Genomic DNA, 12,403 nt, shown 5'->3' on the forward strand with positions numbered 1-12,403 from the left:
CGAGGGGGTCAACGCAAACCTTTCAACGACTCCTTTTTGAAGTCTCAACAGTCCTTGAAAAGTGAAAGTCTGCTACAGCCATGTTCTGTGTTTTTTTTTACAGTTTTATCAGGAAATACTGCAACACAACCACGCACGACAGGTCGACAGGAAATTTAACGTACATACCTTTTCTACCACCCGATACACCTCAGTATTTTTCTTTCTTCCTTTCTATTTTGACCGTTTCTTTCTCACTTATCAAACCCTGATGCTCTCATAGAGTATTCATCTTATTTTCATTCATTCATCTCTTGTGCGGCTGTTTCCAATTGGCCCAGAGACATTCCTTGAATGCCAGGGCATCATTGTGTTGTGCAGTGTGTGTGTATATACGTCTGCGTGCACGCTCACTGCTTCCCTGCCGTGGAGGGCCAGTGAAAGACAGAAGAAAGAAGCAGGACAGAGCGAATAATGCTCCATTTGAATATGCATGTTTTTCTAATTCTTGTGTGTTGAGTCAGTAAACTGCTTTTGTAAATTGTTTAAACCGGGCTGGAAGTGTTGTATAATCAAAAAACGCTGCAGTACAAGGCACACCCATTTGCAAATGCTCTCAGCATGCAGAGTGCACATAAACTATTGATCTGTCTTTCACTGTCACCTCTTTTTTATCGCTCTGTGTTTTTCATCATGAGCACAAAAAGTTCTGAGGGCTGAAAAAAAAATCCAGATAAGTTTTAAGCATGTTTGTGGAAAAAAAATATGCTTTAAAGGAAAAGACCAACACTTTTGACCACATTTAATCCAACTACTACTATAGACAAATGTATCAGTATAAAGCATAAGCTATGGATCCTGATTAAAACGTGGAAGTGATCGTCTATTCTTCTCCAGCTAGCTTAGCTTAGCAGATGCAGTTTCCCCAAAAAACTCTGACTCAGGATTTCTGCCTTTCTCATCCCAGAAGGTGGAGCTATAACACTGCAGACTGTTGACTGGTCAAACAAATCATGCCACATCGGCTGCTGTATTTCAAAGCTTGATTGTTCTTTGTAACAAAGAGAAACATGGAAATCATGGAAATTTTTTCTTCTTTGTTGGATTTGTAAATGGGTTACACTGTGTCTCACTCGCTATTGCGTAACCTACGCGGCTATCAGTTCTTCAGTTCTACAGTTTTATTTAGCAGATGCTTTTATCCAAAGGCACGTACAATACAAGCAAGAATTTAGACAGAAAGGAAAATCTAGTTAGTGCAATTAAGTGCAGGGTACATCGACACGCCGCCTACCACAAGGGGGCCCAGTTGGCTGTAAAAACGCAAAAAGGACTAGGCTTAACCGTGTCAACCCATACTAGACTGTTCTGATCTAAACCAGACTACTTGGTGGAAACATTCAAAAAAGTGCTAGCTTGATGCTAACATATGTGGGAAATTGCATTGTTATGCTAGCGGTTAGCATACATGGATTAAACTTTGGTTTTTAAAGCACAACTTCAACTTTCATCACAAAAATATTTCACAGTTAGTCTTTGTAAAAAAAAAGAAATTAAAAAAAAAAAAAAGGACAACTTCAAATGTCAAAATATATACAAGTTACTGACACTAGATGGCCTACTTAGGTCAATAACAAATAACGAAAAAATGTTTTTATATTGGGGTGTGAAAAAAAAGTTTATCCAAATCAAAGTAGTTTTATCCTAAGAACAGAATTAAAAAAAAAATGCAATAGTTTTAACAATTCATGATGCAAAATATTTTTCAAAGATTAGGTACTTTATGCTTAAAGTGCAATAAATGTTAAAGAAAAAAAAAAAAAAAAAAAGAGTTGCCATTACATACTCCAATTATATACAATGAACATATTTAATGCTTTGAATTTAAACAATATAGTTCTGTGGGTTTAACATAAAGACTATATATATATATATATATATATATATATATATATATATATATATATATATATATATATATATATATATATATATATATTTATGTAATTCAAACAGACTACTTTTTTAATTTACATGAGATTTTTACTTATTTATATTTATTTATGTACAGAGATTTACACATTAATTGGCTAATTTCATATTTATTTGTCTAAAAACTTGATAAATTGTTGATGCAGAAAACCTGCAAAGCTACTTTTTATACACAGAAAATCCACAGGAGGAACTGATAAAGGAATGGACATTCTAATGATCTTTTTTTGCTTTCTCAAAGTTTATCAGTGCAATTAAAATTTTGTGAAAAAATCATGCAGAGGATCCTGATCTTAAGTCTAAGCAAAAAAAATCTGAGAGTCACATGTTCCCCAGAACCGTGCAGCCCTGACACATGCATAAAATACAACCACACATACACACTTGTGCTTGTGCGTATCCTCTGAGCACTGGATAAAAATATTACACCACAATTACATTAACATGAGGCAAGACAGCTGGTCTGGACTAAAAGGCACCACAGCAGCTCTATCTCTGATCCCCCATGACTTTGTCATACAGTTATATTTACATTCCTCTCTCCTCCTCTCCCTCGACACACGACTAATAATCCAAAAAGAAGCAAACCCAGCACTGGCAGCCCAAAAAGAAAGGAGGTACCAGAGCCATCTGCCTAAATGAGTTGTGCCATTCAGAGCACCACAGGCTCCAAGATGATCTGCTCCTTCCTAAAAGTGGGATGTGTGATGTGAAAAACAGGATTCTGAGCCGAGTAATATGTGTGTGTGATGGATAATTGGTTCGACAGATGGATGAGAGATGGGTGATTAACCGTTGCCGCTCCTCTGCTGTAATGCTCGGATGTTTGGAGGTGTCTGGAAAACAGTTTTGTTCATCAAAATGTTTACACAAAGTAAAATCTGAATCAAGGACAGTCTGAATGGGACCTGTGAGCTGGAAGGTTGGAGGGTTTTTTGACTTTAGTGGAGGTCTGAGTCGTTCCAGTTTGAATTTCTTATGCAAAGCCAATTTCAATTATTCATAAAAAAAGGAAATGAATTGAGAAATTTGAGCAAGAAAAGCAAAGGCATCCTTGTTGTCATAGCAAGGAACAGACTGCAAACACACACACAAGGAAAGGAGGACTTTAACGTGCACACTCACACACTCACACTCACACACAAAGCAACAGGGAGCAAGCTAACACAACCAAATAGCAATTACTACAGCATCTGCAGCCTAGCAACCAGGCCACTGGATGTCATTGTCCCTCATCACATTTCTGTGTGTGCGTGTGTGAGAGTTGGTGCGCACCCTCCTGTGACAAAGATCCTTTTTGCGAGACCCAGAATTTTTGTGTGACAGGTTTAGAATAGCGGGAGCGAAAGAGGAGAAAGTTTGCTTTACGGGGAGGATATCAGGGAAAAAATGAGAGCCCCAACAAAATGCCAGAGTTTCTGTTCAGAGCAGAGTAATTACAGAACTGTGTTATTCTCTTCAGACCCAGCTTCCACTGAGTGGACATTACATTTCTGCCTCTTAGACCCATGATACTTCATTTTCTAAAATTTTGACCTATTAGACACATTTAGGGGCACTGCCCATATCATCTTTTGGTAATATTACAACATAGTGAAAAAACAATGTATTTAACTACAGTAAAACTAATTAAAAACAACAAATGGAGAATGCACAACACAAATAACTTGTACAATTGTTCACTTGTTCTTGTACAATAACCAAGTTTAGTTATTATACTTTTTAGGCCTATCCCAAATAGCAAAGTGAATTAAAAATGTTTACCAGACAAAAGCTCAAGTCTTAGGAAGTTACGACACCAAAGATGTTTTGATACAAATAGGGATTGGTACAGAGTCAAGTTCTTTTATGAGTACTAATCAAATTCTGCCTGTAGTACCAATCCATGTAAAGTCAAACAGTACCATGTTTCGGTACCTGAAAACATCCTTGTAACTGCGAGCGAGTGGAAGAGTAGGCAATTTTACATGCTGAACATGAACACAGCATTGCAAGTTTGTATATTGAAGAAAAATTATACTAAATAAAAAAAACAACAACTTTGAGATATTTATTACTACATTAACACAGACAAAAGTACCGAAAATTGGTACCATTAAGTACCCATACTGATTGCCAGGTACCAGGCATTAGTACAGTAAAGGTACACATCCCTAGATACATACTTATATCAACGCAAATATCCTGCAAATATATCCTTGGTGGCATACATTCAACAAGGTCCTGGAAACATTCCTCAGAGAGTTTCCTCCATATTGACATGATAGCATCACACAGTTGCTGCAGATTTGTCGTCTGAACATCCACGATGAGAATCTCCCGTTCCACCACATCCCAAAGGTGCTCTATTGGATTGAGATCTGGGGACTGTGGAGGACATTTGAGTACAGGGAACTCATTGTCATGTTGAAGAAACCAGTCTGAGATGATTCCAGGAGCGTTATCCTGCTGGAAGTAGCCATCAGAAGATGGGTACACTGTGCTCATAAAGGGATGGACATGGTCAGCAACAATACTCAGGTAGGCTGTGGACTTTAAACCATGCTCAGTTGGTACTAAGGGGCCCAAAGTGAGCCAAGAATATATCCCCCACACCATTACACCAGCAGCAGCAGCCTGAACCGTTGATACAAGGCAGGATGGATCCATGCTTTATGTTGTTGATGCCAAATTCTGACCCTACCATCTGAATGTGGAGCAGAAATCCAGACTCATCAGACCAGGCAACGTTTTTCCAATCTTCTATTGTCCAGTTTTGGTGTTGCTGTGTGAATTGTAGCCTCAGTTTCCTGTTCTTAGCTGACAGGAGGGTCACCCGGTGTGGTCTTCTGCTGCTGTAGCCCATCTGCCTCAAGGTTGGACGTGTTGTGTGTTCAGAGATGCTCTTCTGCAGACCTCGGTTGTAACCAGTGGTTATTTGAGTTACTGTTGCCTTTCTATCAGCTCCAACCAGTCTGTCCATTCTCCTCTGACCTCTGGCATCAACAAGGCATTTTGTCCCACAGAACTGCTCCTCACTGGATATTTTCTCTTTTTGGGACCATTCTCTGTAAACCCTAGAGATGGTTGTGGGTTAAAATCCCAGTAGATCAGCAGTTTCTGAAACACTCAGACCAACAACCATGCCACGTTCAAAGTCCCTTAAATCACCTTTCTTCCTCATTCTGATGCTCAGTTTGAACTGCAGCAGATCGTCTTCAACATGTCTACGTGCCTAAATGCATATATGTACACTTCATTGTGTGAATGAGTTTTCATATTAAAGTGACTGACATGAACTAATCTTCACTAAAAACTGAAAAATGTTGCTGAAATCCTCAGTTTTGTAGAATAATCAGCCTGTGATTGAGGAATTAACGCTGACGGTTCTACATGACTCCTGACAGAGTGTTGTTTCCATGATTAATGAGCTACAGTGTGACTTAGGTTGTGTGTGACCCATTAGCATTTAAAAGTAATCTCCCCAGCCACGTGTGCGCACACTTGCACACGTGTCCCTCATCCAGGTGTCTGTTTCATAGGCGAAATAAAGGGTATCTTCTAAATTACATTCAGTGTTTAGCAATGCAAACCAGATGATGAAAGAGCACTAATTCAAATAACATTTATTCATGAGCTGTGTCCTGTCTGCTGCTGACTCAGGCCGGATCTCATAAGCGGCCAAAGAGAAAAAAAAGCACAATGTCATTTTTTTTTCAGTAATTGTTTTTATTCAGTCTGCTATTCATGCTGCCTTTGTTCTCCGTCTCTCATCTACAGGTGCATTATCTGTAGTCCTGTTTACCTCTGCTTGTTCCAGCTCTTTTTTCATTAGATCGACTAAAAGCTTTGAAGTTTTGCTGTTATTGAAGCAGCCGAGGAGCATGATGTGCATACATGTGAATGTTCAGGATGCATTTGTGATGTATGACAAGTTCCCTTCACTGTGAGTGTATTTTACAAAGAGAGAAGTAGAGAGTACAAGGTCTGCAGTGCTTTTTACTGCATTTCCTCTGAATCCCTGTCGGTTAAGCTTTGGTATCTCAGTCAGTATTTTATTTCTTGCTGCTTTTTTATATCTCCTTCTTTGCAGCTCTTTCAATCCACAGTGAGCATTCAGAATCAAGATGTAAACCTCTCTACCCGTGTGCACACAATCCCTTGTGTTATCAGGTCATTTAGTATTGATGGGTCAAGTCACGTTCTGCTCGTCTAACAAACCGCTCTTTAATCCCCTCAGAGAGACTTATAAACTGCCCCTTTAAGGTGTTTCAGCAGAGCTTTGACACAGAGCCATGCCCGGCAGAAATTACTAAATAGGTTGAAATCTCTTGAGAAGAAATGAACCACTGCAGGCATGACTTCTGTAATCTCATCTGCTTTTATGTTGCCGACATAATCCGCTGAATCTAGAATAATGGACAATCCCAGTTGTCATTCTTACCCCTTCCCCTTGGCTGTCTGTTTTAAGGGCAAAGGGGAAGAGGTGAAAACATAGACTGTAAAAACAAAAGTGGATGTCATCTCACTCTGCTTGAAGTGATGTCTCCACAAAAACTGCTCCCCCTGGTGGCTGGCTGCAGTATAGGTCAAAAAATCCACCTCCCCAGTCATTCCAGATGGGCTGTGGTCAAATTTTAAAAAATTAATACACCTGGTAGAAATGTTTCTCACATCCTATTGTTGTGGTGATCTGAACTTATTATTTGTATGCCTTGTATTCAAGTCCTCTTTTTTCTGAAAAGTTTCGTTTTTATTAGTTATTAGAGGTTAAAAATGATGCTTTACATTATGTTTAGCGATGATTGACAGCTGCAGTTCTTGTGTTTTTTTTTCGGGGATTGTACAATACATCGGGAGGTAGAGCCAAGAAGAGATTAGACTCTTAAAAGAATACAATTATTACTGTTTTTGTTACCCAGCTCCACTCAGATTCTCTCATAGCCTGTACTGCTAATTGAGTCCCCCGCTACGTCATCACCACTAGCGCTCACTGGCCATCATCAGCAGAGCGACTGTGTATTCACACCCGAAGCGAACACATTTTTACGAAGTGATGACAAACTGATGTCATATTAGGGCAACACATTCACAGCTAACAGACTTCACCAGGAAGTACCTTATCATATAAGTAACGAGACAGCTAAGCTAGGAACTCGGAAGCTAGATCAAGGGTGCCTGTGAGGCTTGTTCCAAAAAATAGCACTGGTCATAATGGAGCTACTTTCAGAGGTGTTTCCTACCATCATTGTTGCTCAAAGCATATATAATAATTAGCATTGACATGTTAGCAGTCTCTTCACATACTACTATTACTACTACTATTGTTATAAAAAAGTGATCCGTGCAATTTTGTCTAGGAAGTATTTATCAGACAAGCAGCCCTCAAAACTCCTCATTTTTCTTGAGGTAGCCCATGGTCACAAAAGGTTTGTGACCCCTGAGCTAAAGTATGTAGCTTCTGTCGCTGTAATGTTAGCTTATCATAGCTAATGTAGCTGATGCAGCTCCTGAAAGTAGCTTAGCTGTCCAATCAGTCATGAAACACAGCCCACCACAGTGAAGTCTGTCTGCCAACATCAATGTAGCTATAATTAGCTGTAGCTGTTGCTATAGCAGTGCTAGCTAGCGAGCTAACGAGTGATTTCGAAATACAACCGACAGCTCAAAACATGGCTAATTTGAACCTGAAGTATCATAAAAATGGATATCTGATAAAAAAAAAAGTACAATATTAGGAACTGTGTAGCTCTAGCTCTTGATCTTGCAAAGAATTGGGACGCCCCTCTGTTTTGCTTTCTCATTGTTGAAGCTTATTTTGTGCTTTTTTTGTCAACACGTGTTATTTATGGTTCGTCCAAGTTCTGGACTCCTTGATTTGATTGTTTATGACTAATTCTCAAAAGCGTAGAAGAATCCCAGCCAGCTGTATTTGTGTGTTTGTTGTTGTCTGATAAACAGTGCTCGTGTCGGTGCAATTTGTATTCAACATCGCGCGTTCGTGACTTTGACTGAAGCTCTCAGATGAGAAGCCAATTGATTGATGCGGCCCCAATTAGTCCCTGTGATTAAATGAGTTTGATTGGGAGATGTCTCTGGCACTTCATCGCCCGAGTTATTGACAGGCTAATTAGTTGCTATGGTGACCGCTTAAACACAGCTGATCTTGTGTGACAGTGAAGTGACCCCGTAGCAGCCGGTCAAGCCTGTTTCTGGCTAGAGGGTGTGTACGTGTGTTCCTCTGTCTGTGTGTGTTTTTGTATGGGTGAGTGTATGTTTGAGTGAGCTGCTTGAACAGGGTGATACAGAGATGTCTCAGTAATGAAACATTCAAGAATTTGAAAACAAGCTAAGGAGAAGAAATTATGAAGTTGATGTAAAGGAAACAAGATGATGAGATTATCTCAATTTAATTTAGAAATAATATTGATTCAAAGGGGAAGTTGTTAAAGCAGCAAGATTGTTCCAAATAGTGTCAAAGCTTTATAAAAGTATCACATCATACTTTACACAAAGGATCCCCCATTGCCCTTTAAATACAACCTGTAACTTTGTCAGACTCTTGTGAAGAAATGTATCTCCACACGTCACTCAGAGTAAATCCAGTAATAATCCCCCTTTTGTTACATTATTTTCTTTTATCGTTACGTATGGCCGCACCCTGGAAGCACTGAGCTGCAAAGGAGAAGGAGCTATCATTTTTCACACAGGGGAGACCAATCCTGCTTGACTGAACAGCTCATGCTGTTTTTCCCATGTTTCCATTCAGCGGGCTGGTTGCTCCAGGCAGGTCGACCATTTCCAACCAATTGAAAGAGGTGGACATTACAGGTTATGGGTGAAATATAATACGTCAAATCGGAAAAATGAAGCAATATCAAAAGACAAAAGAGTTTAGCAGTTAAGGATTAAATATTAGGGCCTGAGCCCAATTTTTATAATTCCGCTCTTTTGACCCCAAATTAGGTGCTTTCAGCTTGACTTATACCTGAACGCACCTAGCCATAAAATTCAGCCCTGTGTGAAATAGTATGACTGCAGTTTTTGTCCCAATACCTGCTCCACAGCGCCCCGTAGCCACCTGAAAAAATATACCTGCTTAAAGCTACAGGCCTGAAATTTTTTGTGCTTAACCATCATGCCTAGACTTAAAAAAAAGTCTATTATGACCTTCCTGAATTCTGAAAAGGAAGCTCAGAAATTTAGGTCAAATGTCGGACTTTGACGATTTACAGGGGACTTTTCACAGATATCTTTTTCCACAGTTTTTTTCCAATCAGCTCCAAACTAGTCTTGTGTATACTAGACACATTGATGATTAAAAGCTATTAAGGGATTTTTACAAACTTAATGGGCGGGGCCACAAACGGCCGCCAAACTTGATGTTTTTTGGCTTAATGTTGTAGAAGTTGTTGCTCTGTGCCATGTTTATGACACCTGCTTAGAGCCATAGGCCTGAAATTGTTTGTGCTGAACCACCATGCCAAGACCTAGAAAGAAGTCTCTTATGACCTTGCTAAATTCTGAACAGGAAGCTCAGAAATTTAGGTTAAATGTCAGATTTTGACTTTTTACAGGGGTCTTTTCACAGACATCTTCTTCCACAGTTTTTTTTCCAATCAGCCCCAAACTGGTCTTGTGCATGCTAGACACATTAAAGATTAAAAGCTATGAAGGGATTTTTACAAACTTAATAGGCGGGGCCACAAACGGACATCAAACTTGATGTTTTTGGCTAAATGTTGTTGTGGAAGTTGTTGCTCTGTGCCATGTACATAACACCTGCTTAGAGCCACAGGCTTGAAATTGTTTGTGCATAACCATCATGCCAAGACCTAAAAAAAAGTCTCTTACGACCTTGCTGAATTCTGAACAGGAAGCTCAGAAATTAAGGTTAAATGTCAGATTTTGACTTTTTACTGGGGTCTTTTCACAGACATCTTCTTCCACAGTTTTTTTCCAATCAGCCCCAAACTGGTCTTGTGCATGCTAGACACATTAAAGATTAAAAGCTATGAAGGGATTTTTTCAAACCCAATTGGCGGGGACACAAATGGCTGCCAAACTTGATGTTTCTGGCTTAATATTCAAGAAGTTGTTGCTCTGTGAAATGTATATGATGACAGTCAGTTAAAGGAATTAGCAGTTGCACAGTACTTCTAGCATTCAGGTTGTTATTTTGGAATCAGCCATTTTTTTCCTAAACATAGCAAAATGAGTCAGAACAGATAACAAGAGTAGCTGCGATTAAAGCTTTAAGCTAAAATAGAATTACAATGATCCAGTTCTACGTAGTGCCGTTTTTTTAATTAGTACATTGTCAGCATTGTTTAATTATTCACTTCCTATGAATCTAATTTTCATTTATTGCTGCAACAAGAAAAAAGAAGATAAAACACAAGCAATTACAAGTAAACAAATTAAAAGCCTATCTCACTAAACATTAAACACAACTTAATTTAAAGTGAGTAGCATTGATGTTTTAATGAAATATTTGTTCAAAGATGAATTATTCACAAAGGAAATGGCACAGCTGCTCTGGATTTGATTAACATGATCTTTATTACTCTGACATGTTGAACTCACTTTCTGTCATCCCCCTCCAGCTCTCTCTGTCTCTGCTCGTCTCTGTTTGTCTCTGTCTCTTTCTTTCAGGTGGATCACTGTGCTTCACCACATGTGATTTTAAATCTGACATATCAGCTAACAGCTAACGGCCTGCCCTGCTCTCTTGTTTATTTTTCCTGTAGTTCCCCCTCGAGGGCCAACAGTGACATGTCGATCCAACACCTACCCCAAAGGCTTCTACTGCAGCTGGCATCAGCAGTACCCCACATACATCCCCACCACTTTTGAAGTGGATGTACAGTAAGTTCTTTTTACTGTATTTGGAACAACCTTTGGCTGCAGCCTGCAGTGGCCCTGAAGTGAAAATCACAACAGCAAATCAGAACACTTAAATGCGATGTGCACTTTAGGGCAACCATAGAAGCTCATTGATTTACATGTTATGGTTATTCTTCATTATAGATCAGGGGTCTACAACCTGTAATTTCAAAGGATCCATTTTTCACTCGGCTCGCCTGGATTTAAGTCATTCCAGAGCAAAAAAATTGGATAAAATTCTACGTAAAGTTAAAATGTAGTCAAATTATTTTCAAAATGTTTGCTGAATTCATTAAATATACATGGGATGTCTTAGTTTTAAAACTTGGATAAATTTGCAATTCTCTTTTTTTTTCTTTTCAAAATTTTCTTTTTTTTAAAAAAATGCAAAAGGTTCCACAATTTTTAATATTTAAAAAAAATGAAAAAAATTTGATTTTTCAATTAAAAGTTTGAAAAAAATAAATAAATTGAAATTCAAAAAGTGATTATTTTTTGAAAGTTTATAAATTATTAAAAATTTGCAAAACATTAAAAAGTTGGCAAAAATTTGCAAAAAAATGTGAAATGTTGACATGCAAAATTATTGCAAAAATTAAATGTACTTGGGATGTCTTAGTTTTAAATCTTGGATAAATTTGCTAAATTTTTCAATTTTTTCTTAAAATGCAAAAAGTTCCACAATTTTTTCACATTTCAAAAAATTTGCAAAAATTATTTTTATTTTTCAATTAAAAGCTTGAAAAATAAAAACATTGAAACTTAACTCATTCACTGCCAGCCGTTTTCAGAGCAGAGAGCTTCATACTGCCAGCCGTCAAACATAATTGACGTCTCAAGACATCAATGACATTCGACGTCGAAATGACGTCTTTAGACGTCAATGGCAGTGAAAGAGTTAAAAAGGGTTGTTTTTTTAAGTTCATGAATTATTAAAAATTTGCAAAACATAAAAAATTGGCAAAAATTGGCAAAAAAAGTGAAATGTTAAAAAAACATGCAAAGAAAATTAAAAATTTGAAATTTTAATAATTTACTAAAAAAAAATAAGAAAATTGAAATTTATTAATTTTGATATTTCTAAGGAATACTTAAATGCAGGAAACACACTTTTTCTTTGAACACAGAGAATTAAAAACACAACAGGAAGTCTCAATGCAAATTTGTTGACTCATCACAAATTTCCAACAACACTGAAAAATATTCACTTCATAGGGTACATAACATTTCATTGACTATGTTTTATGAAATGTTTTTTTCTTACGAACCCACTGACTGCAGACATCCACACATCGAAGATCCACACAGAGGGGCAGTTTGGGGTTGAATGCCTTGCCCAAGGATGTTTAGACAGTGATACCTAGGACTGAACCCCAACCTTTCTGAAAGAGAGCCATCCACCTCTGCAAATGAGTCTTTAATCTTTCCCCATTTGTCTCTCTACCTGTTTTTTGGTGTTGAGGTGTGATGTGATGCTGAATACATCTTAAATAACCAAAGCGTGGATGGAGACACAGCGTGAGACTCTCAGTCATGTTCTCTTTGATATTCCCAGATCACAGTCCCA

The 12,403-nt window shown here is 38.1% G+C and overlaps 1 protein-coding gene across 4 annotated transcripts in view; it reads left to right on the forward strand.

Moving 5' to 3' along the window:
- The window catches only part of cntfr (ciliary neurotrophic factor receptor), a 397,904-nt gene that overhangs the window by 319,614 nt on the left and 65,887 nt on the right, over window positions 1-12,403 (forward strand). For all 4 annotated transcript variants that reach the window (XM_074691062.1, XM_074691061.1, XM_074691064.1 and 1 more), the window contains one exon: window positions 10,701-10,818. In XM_074691062.1, the coding sequence (XP_074547163.1) occupies window positions 10,701-10,818 (118 nt within the window). The remainder of the gene's footprint in view (window positions 1-10,700; window positions 10,819-12,403) is intronic.

The sequence above is a fragment of the Halichoeres trimaculatus genome, unplaced genomic scaffold (genome assembly GCF_033239565.1).
Source record: "Halichoeres trimaculatus isolate MK-OKI-2021-1 unplaced genomic scaffold, fHalTri1.1 fHalTri1_scaffold_16, whole genome shotgun sequence".
Taxonomy (NCBI): Eukaryota; Metazoa; Chordata; class Actinopteri; order Labriformes; family Labridae; genus Halichoeres; species Halichoeres trimaculatus.